Source organism: Budorcas taxicolor, chromosome 7, assembly GCF_023091745.1.
Source record: "Budorcas taxicolor isolate Tak-1 chromosome 7, Takin1.1, whole genome shotgun sequence".
Classification (NCBI taxonomy): Eukaryota; Metazoa; Chordata; class Mammalia; order Artiodactyla; family Bovidae; genus Budorcas; species Budorcas taxicolor.
Genome location: NC_068916.1, coordinates 23,078,456 through 23,095,803, shown reverse-complemented (window position 1 = coordinate 23,095,803; position 17,348 = coordinate 23,078,456). Strand labels below are relative to the sequence as shown.

The following is a 17,348-nucleotide window of genomic DNA, read 5'->3' as shown; positions in this document are numbered from 1 at the left end:
AGGTGGTTATGCAGACTTATCACCCTCACAAAAAATCATTTAAAGGTTTTTCTCTCCCCAAATATCATACTGAAAGTAATCATTTGGAGAAAGTAATAATCTATTAAATTACAATAAACTTTTATGGAAGTACATATTGGAGTTATTAATTCTCCGTATCTTTCATTATGAAGAGTTTTTTTGTTGTTGAAATTCATTATTTGGCAAAAGTTGCAGCTTCACTATTCCTGGCTGATTCAGAGTTGTGGTGTGATGAGGGCACAAGTCTCTTTAGTATGCTTATAAATTCATAACATAAAAACAAAAACAAATGGGGACTTAGAACTGGAACAAGTACAGGTTAAGGCTTCTCTTGTTCTAGTCATGTGACAAACTAAGAGAAGGCAGGAATGTACCCGATATCAAAACATAAAGATCAAAATGCCACGACGTTTTTAAGCAATACATACATATCAAACTACAAAGCATTTGGCTAGTTCCTGATCAATGTGATCAGCTGATCCAAACACTCACAGTTCAAGCTACAGGAAAACAAAGGCAGCTACAAGGTGCAAGTCCAAAACCACAAGCCTCTGACTCTGTGCAAGATGATTATCGATAACAGTAAGGACAACAATTTGAAAGACCTGTTAAAAAAACAGATACTGTGCAAACAGCACATTTTTCTGGGGAGTGGATACAAAATGGTGAGAATAAATACCCAAACTTGAAAAAGATGGTTATAGCAAAAATATCTCTCACTTTCTTTGTTTTGTTCTGGACATGAAAATAATATTGTGTAAACCAGTGAAAGAAAAATTTATGATCAAAGGACCACTGTTTATAGATCACACCTTTACAGTGTGACTTTCAAACTATTATTAGATTTTTGATCCAGGTGACTTTCCATTTCAATGGGCCAAGATAGCTATGGAGCCAACTAGCCTCATTCTAACATACCTTAAATTTCTAAGGCTTAAGTTTCTGATTTACAATTTTTTGCCCATGGTAATTTTTCAGACATGTGATCTTTCCTAAGATGAAGAAACTGTCATCTTGATAGAAAAGATGGACTACTGCCATTTACCAGCTGGAACTGATTTATGATTTTAAAATAAAGGAAATAGGAGGATGATACAAGGGAGAGAGAGCTAGGAAAAAAATGAGAACAAACTTTTCAAAAGGAAGTCATAAGACAACTAAATCCTATAAATTCACATATGGACAACCACTCAGAAGGAAACCTATTTTTGGTTGCAAGTTGATCTGGGTAGTGCACATTAATGGCTTTGGCTTTTGTTTTTTTGGTAGTCACAGAAGTTTATTAAACTTTCATTTGCCTTTATACTAAAAAACAAATGAAAATATTTAAACTAAACATATAGAAAACATTATACCTAATTTTTTTAAATGTTGGAAAGTCTGCTTCATCCAGTAAACAATTACTGAAATTTTAATTAAATATTTAAGCGTGTCATGCCCAACAGGAGATACATTTTATATACATATACATGTGTATACATATACATTTTCTATGCGTATATGTATATAATGTATCTCCTTCCTCTCAAGGCCTGAAGTGAGAACCAAGAAATAATCATTTCCATAATTCTAGCTCCTCTTTCCCCCACAAAATTTCCAACCAATCATTGGCTCCGGCATGCTGAGCTTTATCTACAGTCAGCTGGGAGCTGCAGTGTTTACCAAGATTGAAAACAGCCTTGTGCTTTGAGATGGGGGTGGGGGTGGGGAATGATGCAGAACACTTAGCACAAAGCTAAATTGATCTCCATGATTACACTGCCAACGATAACACATCCATTAAGAACGAATTCCATATCTGAGTTGTAAAAAATTTTAGTTACAGGTTCCTACAGAGTGGAACTGTCTAGAACTCAGTTTCCATTTATTGGATTTATACTTACAGTTAGATAGAGCATGACGTTCACTTCAGAAAGAATTTCTATATGTGTTACGTAAGATAAAAATTTCATTCTTTGGAAATTAGAATTGCTACACATGCCATCATACCCCCTCCTTTTCCTAAAAGGCTGTTGACTCTGTGGTAGCTTCATTTGGCTTTCCAAATCCTAACCAGCAGATGGCAGTATTTTTCCTTCCTAACATCTCAACAGCAAAAGGATTCCTGTTCCATTCAAACAGACCCACACTGCATTGGTGCCATACATGATTACATATAGTCAAAGGTATTATCATCCTGTAAAGATAGCTTCTGTTTGGTCAGATCAGAGACAGTTTTATGGCCTCAAACGTGAACATCAATTAACAAGAGCTCCCAAATACAAGGAAAACCAGAAAACTTCAAATAATAAGTTACTTTTCAAATACATAAAAATATCCTTGGCATTGGCAGACATTCTGAATTTGTCTGTTAACCCAAGCTATGGCTGGAAAATACTACCACTCTACTATCTTAAAAATAATGTGTTAAAGGAAAATCTATAGTGATATATATATGGGGAGGACTCGAGTTTGAATCTGTTCTAGTAACTGTGGTCCCAAGGCAGATCTGGTGTGCAAAGCGGAGACTGGTATCCAGGCACAACATCCATAGCTGAGGAAACCATGCATCTGCAGGGATTAAATAAAAGGAAGCATGATTCAGGCTGTCTCATTGCTCAGAGTACAGGAACAAAACCTCTGGGTTAGCAGCAGGAGCAGCGTGCTATGGGCTGGCAACGGCCTGCAGAATCACGAGATGGTTCTGCCCACTCCTTCTTCCAGGACTTTCAGTAGACTTCAACCAGGTCAATACAAAGGCTACACTGCTGAAACTTGTTCATTTTCTGAAAACCAGAGAAACACAGTTAAGTGGTAGATCCACATATTAATAAAGATCAACTAACAATCTAGTTATCTTTTAGAAAATTAGTCAATTTCAACAAAGAAATCTTCTCAAATATCCCATCAGAGGCCAGATTTTACTGTAATGTCGTTTTTGAGTTCTGACCACATTGAAGACTGACAATCAATTGGAATTCCAAAGTGCTCTGTAACCACTTTATTACTACAGTTTAAAAGGATAAAATTCATTTATTGCCAACTTTGTCAAGTCAGTCAAGTTTTGCTAATAAGAGGAACTCTATCAAACAGCATGACTTCAGATAATTTGACATTGTGATACTTGCAGTTTCAAGTGCCCAAGCATTAAGATATAATACAACTCCACCAATGTCATGTGTCTTTTAAAATTATCCCTTTTGGCTGAGCTGCCATCTGAAACATAAGAATACTCCATTTGAGCTGGAAAAAGGGTATCGGGCACAGAGAAACAACAAGCTTATTCTCTCTGTTTACAAAAACACACCATCATATTTAGGCTTTTCTCTTTTTTTAAACAGAGATTTCTAAAGCAGTGAAGAAAACATTTCTGATTACATGAATACCAGAGTAAAGATCATTCAAAGTGTTAAGCAATTTATTTAAGAGCTATTAAGGTAGTCTGTCAACATACCATCTGCTTCACTATCTGCATCAGTCACATCTGGTTTATGCCTCTGAGGCTGAATTACAATCTTCGATGGAACACAGGCCACAGGGCTGCTACTGAGAGAAGCTGGTGGCAGTCTAGAGAGGCTGTTATGCATCATCTTTGACCTCTGCACCGCCACACTATACTCTGGAGGTTTTAGGTGGAGGTGGGGTCCTTCCTTTAGGTCCGCTAAAGAAATCCCCATGTATCCTGGAGGAGTGGGAGGTGGCTCCCTATACCTATCCTCCTTCTTGGGTGAGGTGACACAGTACACTGGCATGAAAAATAAGCAATGGAAACGTTAATAAAAAACGGAAGAAATGAAAATAAAAAACACAAAACTTATTACAATGATAAAACAGAACTTAAAAAACTGACAAAATGAATATATTTGAACACAATGGCAGTAGATTAAAAACTTTTCAATAAGCTTAATAAACTTGATACTTAAATGTGTTTAAAATACATAAATTACACTGGGTTTTACAAACATTAAACAGCGAGACAGTTGAAAGCGATGACCCTGACGACAAACTTCTTCCTTTCACAGGTCGGCCTGCAAATCACAGAGGTGCGTGACAGACTCCTCAGGACACCAGCCCCAAAGGGAGTCAGAAACACTTACGAATTCATCCTGAATATCTAAAGTGCATTTAATGGGGAGATGTTCAGAGAAATGACATTTAGGCCCTCTACTTAAGTGCTCTTTTTCCCTTTCTCTGACATGAAACACAGTTTCCTGGCACTCCAGGGTAGATAAGTTATCATTGCTGGCATATAAATAACTTTAGAGAGGAACTGAGTCCTTCTAGGACCTTATTCCTAACCTCTGCTTTGTGCTTAAGTGAAGAAGAAAAACCATAATTTTAGGAAATCTACTTTAAGTTAACTTTCTCTGATTTTCTCAGTGGGCATTAAAAATAATAGTGTCTTAAAATCTTTTCCCCTACGTTTGTACACTCTCAGTCTAAATCAAAGCTTCAAAAAGCACCAGAAATAGGTTAAACAGGAAGGTTTCATGAAATTCAGACCAATCCATAAGACTCATAGGACCAGTAACTCTGAATGTCTTGATGCTATCAGTAACTTTTAAAATACAAACACTATCTATACATGGGGAAAGAAATGGCTGCCCACTCCAGTATTCTTGCCTGGAGAATTCCAAGGATAGAGAAGCCTGGTGAAGAGTCAAAAATAACTGAGCGACTAACACAAATCTATATGCAATAAGAAGAGACTAAATTCAAATGGATCATTAAAATCCTCCCTACAGAGAATCAAGTTTATCCATGCTGAAATTTCTACAGCTCTACCAGTAAAATCTGCAGATAATATCAAAGTCAGAAGGATTTCCATTCCCATCTGAGGAGAATGAAATGAGGAGAGGGTAGAGAGGTTGTTAAGAGAACACAAGCATGAAGAACATTAAGAGATTTGCCCAGAGTCAACTAGAAATGAACAACAACAAAAGAACACAAAAAAACATTTTAAATCTATTTTCCCAAATGGATAAGAGAAAGATTTTACATCCATGCACACATATGCTTGCGTGTCAGTACAGTGGTTACCTAAAAGGCTTTAATTTAAAAAAACCCTTGGAAAAATGAATGAACTAAAAACCCAATGTATAATGAAATGAGCAAAAAAATATGCTACAAAAACCACATCTTTTACATTTAGTAATTTAAATTGATACCATCAATATGATATAAAAGTAAGAGTTGATTATAATATTGATTCAAAACAGTCACTTCACACAAAAGAAAACCAGGTGCTATTATGTCCCAGGACTTACATAACTCAAGAAAGAAAGGGGAAAATGTATTTGATAGGCAAATACTACAAGAATACACCAAGAAAGCTGTGTGCAGTTACAACAGAATCCACCACAGAAGTTGGCACAGGCATAATATGCACTAAGCAGGTATAATGAAAAATGTTTTGGACTTCTTTCTTTGCTTTTGTTGGCCATGCTGCGCAGCATGCGCGATCTAAATTCCCTGACCAGGGATCGAAACTGTGGTCCTTGCAGTGGAAGCTCAGAGTGTTGACCACTAGACTGCCAGAGAAGTCCCTGCTTCAGACTTCTTTATCACACATTTTCCCCCACCTGTAATACCTAAAAGTTTTATCAGATTCAAAGCTTCTAACCATGTATGCAAAGCAAGAGGGGTTCAAACAATTTAAGAGGTAGCAAAGAGAATAATCCCTTTATTACTACTGCATAGTAATGTAATATTTCTTAATGAAACCAAAAAGATCCCCAAAGCAAAACCAGACATATAAACCTGTCTCCCTAATTAAATTACTTCATGTCACCCTTTTCATTTTAAATGGCTTGACTATCTGCCCCAAAGCCCTTGAGAAATCATAAACATTTTGAAAATAATTTGCATATGGAGGGAGGAAAGAGAGTACAATAAGAGAAAGGAATTTTGCAAGAATACAGTTCTGGGCCAAGGTCATGGTTTACCACTTAAATTCTAGATGCCACACATATGACAAAGAACACATAACTTACCAATCAAGCCCTTTTCTGTACTTGAAGTAACAGTTTTATAAACTGGATCGATGCCCTCTTTGTGGTCCAAGCCTTCAGATGATTCAGCTGGGGTGTTCTCCAGCACTCTCCGTTTAACTGTCCCATAGTTTGGTTCGTATGTGTCAGACAGAGAACTAGAGGAAGCCCAACTCTGTCTCATCTGATTAGTCTCTAGGCTTCCTTTACACTGACCACAAGTTCGAGAACAGCCTTTGGGACAGCTGTAGTGCTCACAGTCAGTGGGTTCAACTTCAGCTATGGGACCGTCCAAATGCGTAGGTCGGTAAGAGTTCAAAAACTCCCAGCCTTTGGGGTTTGGAAGACTTTGGAAGTTGTCATGGGAACTGCTTGAGCAGGAAGTCCAACTTCCACGACCACTATCAGCTGTTTCTATAATGATGTGCTCATGAGAAATCTCTTCACTGCTCACAGAAGATGAGACAGCTAAACTCTTGTTGATCAGAGATGGCTTTGAGAGTGTCCACCTAAAATCAGAGACACACAATTAAAAGTAATTTACTGGCTTAAAGGAAAAACTGCCTTCTATCAACTGCCAACAAGAGACTATAGAACACAGATCACAAGTCCTTAATGGCCACATAACCTTGTGAAAAAAATGTCACTGTAAGCAATCATCACTGAACTTCTACTGGCATTAATGTTTATACTTAGCTAGAAACTCAAATACTTAGCAAGGTTTCCTTAGCATTCTTCTTGAATAAAATTAAGTATACATTTTCATTCTGGGTCACACAATGCTAGATTCTCTCTATGCACACAGAATTAAGAATTTCAATTACAGGAACCATGTTTTATTTTTCAGCATGTCTCTGAGGTACCAAGTAAACAGCGACTTCCCCAATTACCTACTACTAAATGAGTTCTATCATTTCTAGCAAGGGTTCTCAAACTTACATTCATGGGCCAAATCCAGTCAAGACTGTTTTATTATGGTCTTGGGCAAAGCATGGGGTTCTTTTTTTTTTTACATTTTTAAACAGTTTAAAGAAAAGAGAACAAAATACTCCAAAGATTTTGAGACAGGGACCGTCTGCAGTCTGCAAAGCCTAAAATTTGTACTCCTTTAAATGGGCCTTTACCCGCTCATCCCGGATAAGGTTTGTGAAGTCCTGATATTTGGTACAGAGGATAGACCAGGATCTGCAAAGTGGAGTCCGGGGGGGTAAATCTGGGCCTCAATACCTGCTTTTGCATATAAAGTTTTACTGGGACACAGGAAAACTGTTTGTTTACGAACTGTCAAAGGCTATTGTGATCCAACAAGAGCAAGGTTGAACAACTGCAACAGAGACCTTACCACTTGCTACGTCTAATGTATTTACTAACTTTTACAGAAAAAGTTTGCTGATTCCTGGTCTAGATAACCACAGTTTAGAAACCTTACAAATATGATAACGCTTTACTATTTAAAGTATACCAGATTTAACAATATCAATTTACAGTCGACTTTCTCAATGCTTTCTGAAGACTTCCATTTTGTTTGATTCGAAATAGAAATTTAGAGTTCACTTTTTTTGGGGGGGATTGCCTTTTCATAGCTGGTAATTCTTATGCTCCAAATCACACTTCACAATAACAGGGATCAAGGACTAGTCCTCCTCTCCCAATCTGTCCACAGTGTGTATAGCACTTTGAGGGTACTTCCCATTACACACTCTGTTTCCGAGCAGTCTCTAACCTTACAGCCAGAATGCAAGACACTTCCTACATACCAATAGCATCTTCACGTGGAATTCTTGTGGATCAAAAAGATATGTAAGTTATGTGATTTCGGTAACACTTAAAAAATGAGCACCAACACATCTTTCAAAACAGTACTTATTTTCATACAAGTATATATAAGATATCCCCTTTGGCGGGGGCGTCCATGGTCAAATTAGGGAGCACTACTTGCTGTGGCCACTTGGCTTGAGTTTCGTGATGTGAACACAGGCAAGGATGTTTACCCAGGGCCAAGCTGACTATGGTCTCCTATCCCTGAGGAGTGCTCTGTCTTTTCCAATGCTCCAGTGGATTCAGGGACTGCCACAGCCTGGGAGGAATACCGTTCATCCTGTAGAGCTGTAGACATGGAGTCAACAGAACAGTTGCTCACAATGCTGGACCGGGAAGAAATCTCACTGTGGCTGGAGTCAGACAAGTTGTCAGATTTAGCTGATGGTATAAGTGTATAACCTGAATGAGAGAAGACAGCGGATCAGACTACAGAACAACTGAACTGGAGTGGGGAGGGTCAGGGAGAGGATTAAAAAAACATAAAAAAGAACAGAAACATAAAGTGAGTATCAGTGTCAATTTCCATCTACGCAGAAGCAATGGTGCCAATCTTCTATCCATGTCCCCTTACATATCCATTCACCTACCTAACTTCATGGCACCAATCTAATGCAAAATTCAAGAAGCAGAACATTAAAACACAGTATTACTGGGAAAACTAGTTCAAAGGTAAATCTGCCCCTGGCTCTCACAGAGCTACAAGCATTTAATAGAATAAGAGGCATTAAATATATTACAGAACATTAGAAAGAAGACATCCTGAACGTCTCAGCTTCTTCTTAACTCTATGTCCCCTCCCCTATGATTAACATAAATATTTCAAGGCCTGACTTAAGTGTTCAAAATACCACCTTGGGCTGGGGGTATGTAAGGGGAGTTAGGACTCAAGGGAAATAATTTGTTTTTTCAAACTGCAAATACTTACCCTAGATACTTTGCTTTAGTCACCTAAGAAGTCTTGCCCGAGCTGAAAGCCACTTGTTTTAGTATTTGTAAAGAAATTGTTTTAGATTTGTATTAATTTATACCTAGTTTCCTTTTTCTTCACCAATTTAGCAGAGTATTAAACAGCTGAACTGACAGATTTAGAAAAATGCATCATGAAAAAAACCAGCATCTACCTGTTTTAATTAGTTCTATGACTTACTGCACAGCAGATATAACTAGAGAGATTTTCTTTAGCGTTTTCTGGAATGAAGGGGTGAAGATGGAGTAAAGTAGAAGGATCCAAAATCAAATCTGCAGAGTGATACTTAATGTACTCAGTCATCTGTTTTGGTAATTGTTAGAAAAGTGCCAAACTTCTGTTGTTGTGAAGTAAAAGAAAATGCTGTAGTAATCCCAGCAAGGAGTAGGTCGCAAAGAAGCAAGCAATTATCTTCTGGTTCACTATGAGAATGAGGTTCTATTAGATGGTTCTATTAGACCTTTGGGTCCATTCCTAGAAACCTCAAAAACTATAGCCTCTATACTCACACATAGTTCAACAACCAAATAATGTGTTAATCAATAACCTAATTAAGTAGTTTCATTAACTATTTCAAAAAAGAAAAATTAAGACTCAGAAAATGCGTGCCAGGCACAGGACAAGCCAAGACAAGTCAATCATTTGACTCCTCCCCAGTTCTCTGATCATGGGATCACTGCTATTCCTCAGTGTCCCTCATGAAGTGATGGGTCAATTTTCAAGAGGACCAAGAAAATGGATGTGGTAAATTAAAAACAAAATTAAAAAATTCTTCCTCAAAAGAAAAAGTCACTATTCTTTTATCCTGGGGCACAGACTTGCTTTACTGTTTTAAAAATAATTTCATTCCTATGTCTGTTAGATCAGTATTTCTCAAATATAATTAATTTTAAGAATCATCTGGAAGGCTTATTAAAATACACATTCTTGGGCCAACTTCTAGCAATTCAAATTTATGAGGTCTGCAGTGGGACACTAACTGTATTTTTTTAAAACAAGTCTCTCATATTTTTTTTAACTTGCCAGGTTAGACTATCTCCTCCTCCTCTGACCAGAGTGTATATGAAAAGTGGATGATTAAAACAAAAAGTTTACGTGGACAAGATATTATATAGTTTCTTGCCTTCCAAACACTTCTCTTTAGCTTATAACGTAGTTGCAGTAATAAGAAAGCAACACACTTATGTAACGCAAAGGTTTTGATCAGATCATTACCAGGGTTTTAATGTAAAAGTAAATACTGGTTCCTAGAAAGCCTCCTCTACTTGCTGCACTCACAGACCCAGCTGTTACCAGTAGAAAATAAAGCCAACCACAGAAAATGAGAATATTAAGTTTACTAACATTAGCAAAATAACATACATACAAATAAGGCACTTTAAATGAATACGATTTGGTTGCTGGAGGATACTAATCCATAAAATGCTCAGAGAAAATATTTTAGTAGGTTGGCTGCCTCAGCCTTGTTTGAAAAATGACTTAATTTAAGCTACATTTACATTAATAAATGAAAACAAATTTCACACTAAAATTAAGTAAAGAACTTCATCAGAGTGTCTTTCTCCTTTTAGACGTGAATCGCGTATAGAAGCAGTTTAAAGTGTTACTGTTGCCTCGGCTATTTGAATTGAAGACGTCACTCCCTTTCTCATCTTTGATGTTGCTTCCAACATCCTTCTCTTTCTCACAGCTTTCTGTAGCTTGATTGTGATCTGCGTCCTCTTTTCTGGTGTTGGCTAGTCTCTCCCTTGAAAGAGTTCTTTCCCTAAATCTTCTAAACGGGGATGTCATTCTTTTTCTGGCTGTGTTCTCACAGCCTGTCCTGTCTCTATTCTCCTCAGTGGCCTTCTCAGTCCTGTCTGTTCTTTTGGCTGTGCTCCTGGTAATCTGAAGGATTTTCTTTTGCAAGTAAACCCCACCTATTCCGGGGCAGCTCTGGCCACTGATGTTGGTGCTGGACTCACGGGGAGGGGATGAGGAAGACCCTGAGAGGCGCAGCAGGATGCTGTGATCAGATAGGATACTGCCAACTGGAGGGAGAGATGCAAAAACCCTGTCATGGTCAATTAATTCTTTCCAATTAATCACAATTTACCTGGTTTATATAACATTTTACTATCAAAAAATTTTAACATCTTGACAATATCTGAAAAACTAAAGTTTAGTAACATACTTATACTACATAGAGTCTCTACTACATAGCATAAATAAGACAGAATACAGGAGAAAGGTTACTTTGATTAGAATAAGCTGGTAATAAAAAACTGCTGAAAGTAACCCCAAGCTGCTAAAATCATAAGCTAAAATATGACAAGAGTACCCAATAACCAGAAATATTTCTTGAAAGTAACTATGTCTAGAATTTCCAGGCAGATTCTACTAACAAAAATTAGACAGGACTTCATCAGAGTCTCTTTCTTCTTTTAGACTTGAATCGTGTATAGAAGCAAAAATCAGGCAAGATATATAAACAGGACATACAATATATGTATTTATAAAGCACAATGTCTGATCCAATTTTCTCTCCAAGGTGGAGAGGTTCTCTGCCTTAAGCATCAGGGAAGATAAAGGTTAAGGCCTCTTGACGTCTCACTTTTTCAATTCTTTGTTTAAATTCTCCTGTTAAAAATCATGAGTGTAGGCCTTTTCTCTTTTTTTTAGTTGAAAAAAAATTTTGGCTTATTTTCTCAATTGTTAGAAAACAAAGAACTATTTCAAAGCATAGCAAGAACCAAGAACAGATTCTAATAACTTTTAGTTTAATGGCATTAGTTTAATTCTAATACTTTTAGTTTAATGGCATTTTTGTGCAATCACTGACCACTGGCAAAAATCTGTCTATGGAAATAAACCACCAGAAATAGTTTTGAAGAAAAGACTTTCTTCAGATTTCTAAGACTTTGAAACATCACTATGTTTCTCACAAATCTATAAATATCATGGTCACAAATCTATAAATATCATGATCAATTGTTGGCCACCCACTGAAAGATACAACAGAGAGAAGCCTTCTCTATTCCAGTGGTTAAAATGGATTTCTGTTGGGAATAAAAGCAGTGGGGAATTCCTGTTCTTGACCTCTTCCCTCAAGTCACACTGATGCATAAAACACAAAATCCAATTCAACTAGTTTCCCGGTTAGAGAACTGTCTATAACGAGACCACTGGAGGGTGTAAAGGTGTTCGTGAAAGAGCATTAAAAGCATACAAACACTGTTCATCTGGACCATGTGTGTGAATAAGGCACTGTTCCCAGCCCCAATCCTTGGGACCTGATTACCCACTCGATATTGCCTGGAGAATTCCTTGGACAGAGGAACCTGACAGGCTGCAGTCCATGGGGTTGCAAAAAGTCAGACACAACTGAGTGACGAGTGCTTTCACACACACACAAGGGATACTCTGGCCAGGAAACACACACAACTGGAGAGGAAAGAGATCTGTGTACTTTCCTAAATCATACACAAGCTACATACAACAGGAACAGAAAACTGTGCTTTATAAACACATCTATCGTGAATACTTTTACATGTCCTATGTGATTTTTTACTAAGTTTTTCTTAGTAAAATCTGAAAGAAAATTCTAGCCAGTCTCAGCTATGTGAAGAAGGTCAGTAATGGAGTTATATTGTCCTGGTGTGGCAGCAGTGATAAAGAAGAGAAATTCCAACTTACTAAACACCCACCATCTATCAGACATTACAGGTATTATTTCATTTAAACTTTAAATAAGATCCCTAAAATAGGTGGTCCCTACCCCATCTTGCAGACAGAAGACCTGACCTTATAAATCTGTTGTTTCTAGTAACACAGCTATGACCGGGGACAGAGTCAGGAATCAAACTAAGGTCTGACATCACTGTACCACACTGCTGTCACAGAGGTAGCAAAAATAAAAAAGAACCCTCAAAAGTGAAAGGAAACTTAGAACACAGGAGCTAAGGAAAGCTCTTCAAGTTTTCCTTCCTGCTAGAATTCATAAGCTTGTCCTCCCTCTGACCATGTACTATTCTGTACTGTGATTATTCAAAGATGTAAATCTTTTACATCTGTGAAATTCCCACAAATCATGTTCATGCATATACACCAAATCCAATTCAACTAGTTTCCGGTTAAGGAAACTAAGGAGTCTTTTCACCAGGGTACACAGAGAATGTGGAGGGGCAAGTGGAAGAAACACACACATTATTTAGAATGCTACATTTGGAGCTGGTGTGAAATGGCATCTTACATTCATACTACCCAGGCTAGTCAGAAAATAAAAAGAGCAAAGCCTCGGTCTGAGTTATGAAAATATAGGTAAACAAACAAGAGAAATTTCACATTTTTTTTTAACTCGAGGTTCTATATTAGCATAAATGTAAAAATCCACAAGGGTACTGTGCAGATTATTGTAAATTTTGATTAATAAAAAGGTAGCAGTAACACTCCATTAGAAAGAAAGGAATGTATTACCCTAAATATTAGTTTCATTTCCTAAATCTTGTAAATGGGTTATAAACAATTTCCTAAAGAAATTCTTACTTTAAAATACTTCATAGAATTATCTGAATTAATCGGTAATTTGAATAACAACATCAAGAATCTGCACAGACCAAAACAACTGACTTCTGCCTTCATTCTTATCTATGCTTGTCCTCTACCAAAGAAGGACCGCACTCTGAGTGCAGGAGCCCTGGCTCCATGCTGCGTAACACCTGGAAGCCATCGAAATGATGCAGTCCAAAACAGGAGAAGTCAGGAGGTATTGTGAGCTTCACTTTTCTTCGTACTTTCTAAATATTATCACCATAGACCAAAAGCAAACTGTGTGCCCCACAGTGTTGTTCTGGTGTTGACAAGAGCTCAAAGTGTTTTCCCTCACCTTTGCGGGGGGAACCCTGAGGAGACACAGGAGGGCTGGAATGTAAGGATGATGCCACAGAAATAGTATCTTCTGTGTGTTTCTTACCACCACTTACTTCTTCAGCTGTTCCTAAAACTTTCTGAGGTAAACCTGCACCTAAAAATGAAATCAAAGAGGTAAATAAGCATCACTTCACAATTAAAATGTCTACAGTTGCCTCAGTTACTACATAACTAAAGCCACGATCCACAATGGCTAGTGCAGTCAACTGAAATGCGTACATGACAAACGGGGACTAAATGACTGGGTAATGGCACACAGAGATTCTCACCTCTAGGTCATTTGTTCAAATTCAGCCAGTCAGCACAGATCAGATTAGAATAGCTCTTTCTTTGCTTGTTGTGCGGCATAAGGGACATGGATTTAACAGTCTGGGTATAGTGTGCCACCCCCCACCACTGACACACGTGTTGGAAGTCTCAATAGAGAATGCATGGATTCAGACTCTTCCTTCCCCTCTAGAGGTGGCCTCTCCAAGTCAGGGTGAGGCATGTGGCAGGGGCAGCAGAGGGATGTTGGCACTGTCACTACCTGTGGTGCATCTGTGCTGTGGGGATACAGAAGAAGATGCAGGGCTGCCAGTCCAGCCCTTTTCAAGAGCACTAAATTCACACTACAGGAGAGAAGTAGACAACAGAAACAATCATGAATTTATAGGAAAAGAGTATGGAGCCTACTGGAAACATTCCTGCAAAGTTCTGTCATCACTCTTGTCCAACAGCTGGTCCTTTTCGGCGTAGGTCAAACTTACCAATGTTTCCACTGTTGAACCAGTAAAGAAAGCCCAACTCTGATGAGTACCCAGCATAGTAACAAGCACTCCTTTAATACTGAAAAAATTTAAAACTTGGTATACTAACACTACTCTTAGTGAAGTGCCATTTTAATATATTTGTCACATAACTAATAGGCATATTACAGGAAGAAGGAAGATGGCTACCTGGCACAAATTATTCTGCCTCTCAGGTGATGACGTCTAAGTAAGAAATCAGAGTTAGACTACTCTCATTTCTCATTCTCATCACCAAATCAACTTCACCCATTTTGCATCCAATTTTCTCTTCATATCCACAGTCACCAAACTAGATCAGGTTTTGGTCAACTTCCCATTGCTATATCAGCTTTCCACTCAGACTCCCCATCTCCAATCTCACGCCACTTTCCTACTATACACCTCCTCAAACATAAACTGGACCAGACCCTGCCTTGCTCAAACTGCTTCCTATAGGTATCTATTGACAACTTTCCTTCAGCATGTCATGTTCTAATTTTGGCATGTCTGTGGCTTGACTTCTCTTCATCCTGGGACACTGTTTGTTTAGTACAGTGTTAAACGTAAGGACTTTGAGCCAGTTAACCTGAGCTCAACTTCCAGTTCCATCTCTTACTGAGGATGCTTTAAGTTATTTCGATCTTCTATGGAATGAGAGTATTCTTTATCTTTAGAGTTCTTAAGATTCAATGAACATATATACATAAAATAGTAAAAGCACTTGAACTGTGTCTGGCATTCAGTAAGTGTTCTCTAAGTGTTAGCATTAATTATTATTGTCCCTCAACACTCTGCAGCTTTGTACTCAGAATAAATCACCTGTAGCTGCATGTAGCTATCAAATTCTTCCTCTGCGTGAAGCAACTTCTCTGGAATTTTTGCTTAATTACCTCCTTCCTAAGCTAAGCTAAGTCACTTCAGTCATGTCCGACTCTGTGCGATCCCATAGATGGCAGCCCACCAGGCTCCCCCGTCCCTGGGATTCTCCAGGCAAGAACACTGGAGTGGGTTGCCACTTCCTTCTCCTCCTTCCTAGTCAACCTTTAATACTCTGCTTCGGTGTTACCTCCAAAAAGTCTTCTCTAGAGCACTGTCTTACCTCTCTCAACCCTAAGAGCCCACTCTCTTTTATTCTTTTCTATGCTCTATACATGCTCCTGCAGTAATAGTGGACACATCACATATACTGAAGTTATCTATTTATGTGAATGTCTTTACCACCAGACTAAAAACCTGGCAAAGGAAGAGGAATTCCTTATTTACCTTTGGATTTCAAAGCAAAATCAAGTTAAATTCTCAAGGTTCTACTGAGTATATTCTATGTATAATGCATGGGCTAAATAATAATGTTGGAAACCAAATGTAATCTAGCTTTCCACCTGAAAGCTAAAATAGTGATACTGCTAAAACAAGAAATGAAAGTAATTTGGACAACATCTCGTGGTCCAACAGAGGAAAAAAGAGTGTGGCCTATACTTTGTGTATTTTACCCTTGCTTCTTTCTTGTCTCCTAGCTAGGTTTTCATAAGTGGTCATTAATGAAAAACCAACATACAGGCTTTTTTTTTTTTTTAATAAATAAGCAATTTCATTCTCATAGGTTGCATTTTCATTAGATAACTGAGTATATATACCATTAAATGCAGTAAGCCCTTGGTACTCAAGTAAAAATAAGTTTTTGGTTGATATTATAGGAACTCCCACATCAACATTTAAAATATGCATGCAGTCATCAGACTTATAGCCAAAAAGAAGTATTTCTTGACTCATGAGTGCTGCTTATACTACACAAACCATGACAGCAGATCTCCAAAGCATTTATAATTACTTTCCAAACTAACTCGCCTGGAAATTTCAGTTAAATGAATGCAGTATTAATTGTGTATACTCACTCAATGTGGCAGGGTCTTTTCCTTGGCCCTTCTTCCTGATAGGGTGCAAATTTACAGCTGGCACCTGAAGCACCTGGCTTACTCTGTGGGGCTGATGCAAATGAGCTTTAGTTGTTTGGCCAGCTGACCTCAATGGCACCGGAGACATTTCTGATGACTTCATTGATTTTTTCTCATTTAAATTCTTGGTCACTAATAGGAGAGAGTAACAAAAACATACCTCTGTACTTTATAAGGCCAAGTTATGTGGGATGTTTTCGTGGTGTGGCTCCTAAACTTGGGCATGTGTGCACCAAAGCCCTGAAGCACTTGAGACCCAAGCAGTTAACATCTTCTCATTTATACTGTTGAAATGCTCTTTTCACTCTATCAATTCTAGCATGCCTTCAAGCCATTCTCCATACATCAGCATGATGACCTTTCCATCATGAAAATCTGAGCTGATAATGCTACTTTCCTTCTACAAATGCCCTGCACAAACCTTCAGATGACTTGCCACTGCTCTCAGGATAAAGACAAATCCTTAAAGCAAGGTCTATTAGACCCTGCATGATCCAGCTTCCGCAATAACCCACACTCTGTTCTCAAGACATCCTGTATCCTTCCTTCACAGCACTGATAATTATAATACAATTATCTGTGCAATTAATCAATCAATGCCTCTTCCCTCCACAAGGCTATAACTAACAAGGTTATAAGGATGGTGTATCTTGTTTACAACTGTATGCCTATGTGTTCAGTGATACAAACAGATGTTCAGTAAGTAGGTACTGAATAAGTGAAATTATTTCAACAGCTATACACAGGAATACCAAATTTGCTAGAAGTGTTCAAGATATTGTTTTTATAACAACATTTACTGAATGGCTCATTACCCTACATTTGAAAGTTAACTGTGAATCTGAATTTTAAAAACACTACTTAGTTGTACTTCCATTTTATCTTTTCTACTCTATTGACATACTTGTCCCATTACTATGCAAATACTATACCATTTATC

General features: G+C 37.9%; 1 protein-coding gene across 1 annotated transcript in view; it reads right to left on the bottom strand.

Moving 5' to 3' along the window:
• Positions 1-2,718: 2,718 nt before the first annotated feature.
• RAPGEF6 (Rap guanine nucleotide exchange factor 6) overlaps positions 2,719-17,348 on the bottom strand; it is a 215,657-nt gene continuing 201,027 nt past the window's right edge. The window contains exons 25-30 of the mRNA XM_052644367.1: positions 16,349-16,540; positions 13,643-13,780; positions 7,982-8,210; positions 5,994-6,499; positions 3,455-3,745; positions 2,719-2,786 (exon numbers count right to left, since the gene is read on the bottom strand). Coding sequence (XP_052500327.1) covers positions 2,761-2,786; positions 3,455-3,745; positions 5,994-6,499; positions 7,982-8,210; positions 13,643-13,780; positions 16,349-16,540 — 1,382 coding nt within the window. The 3' untranslated portion in view covers positions 2,719-2,760. The remainder of the gene's footprint in view (positions 2,787-3,454; positions 3,746-5,993; positions 6,500-7,981; positions 8,211-13,642; positions 13,781-16,348; positions 16,541-17,348) is intronic.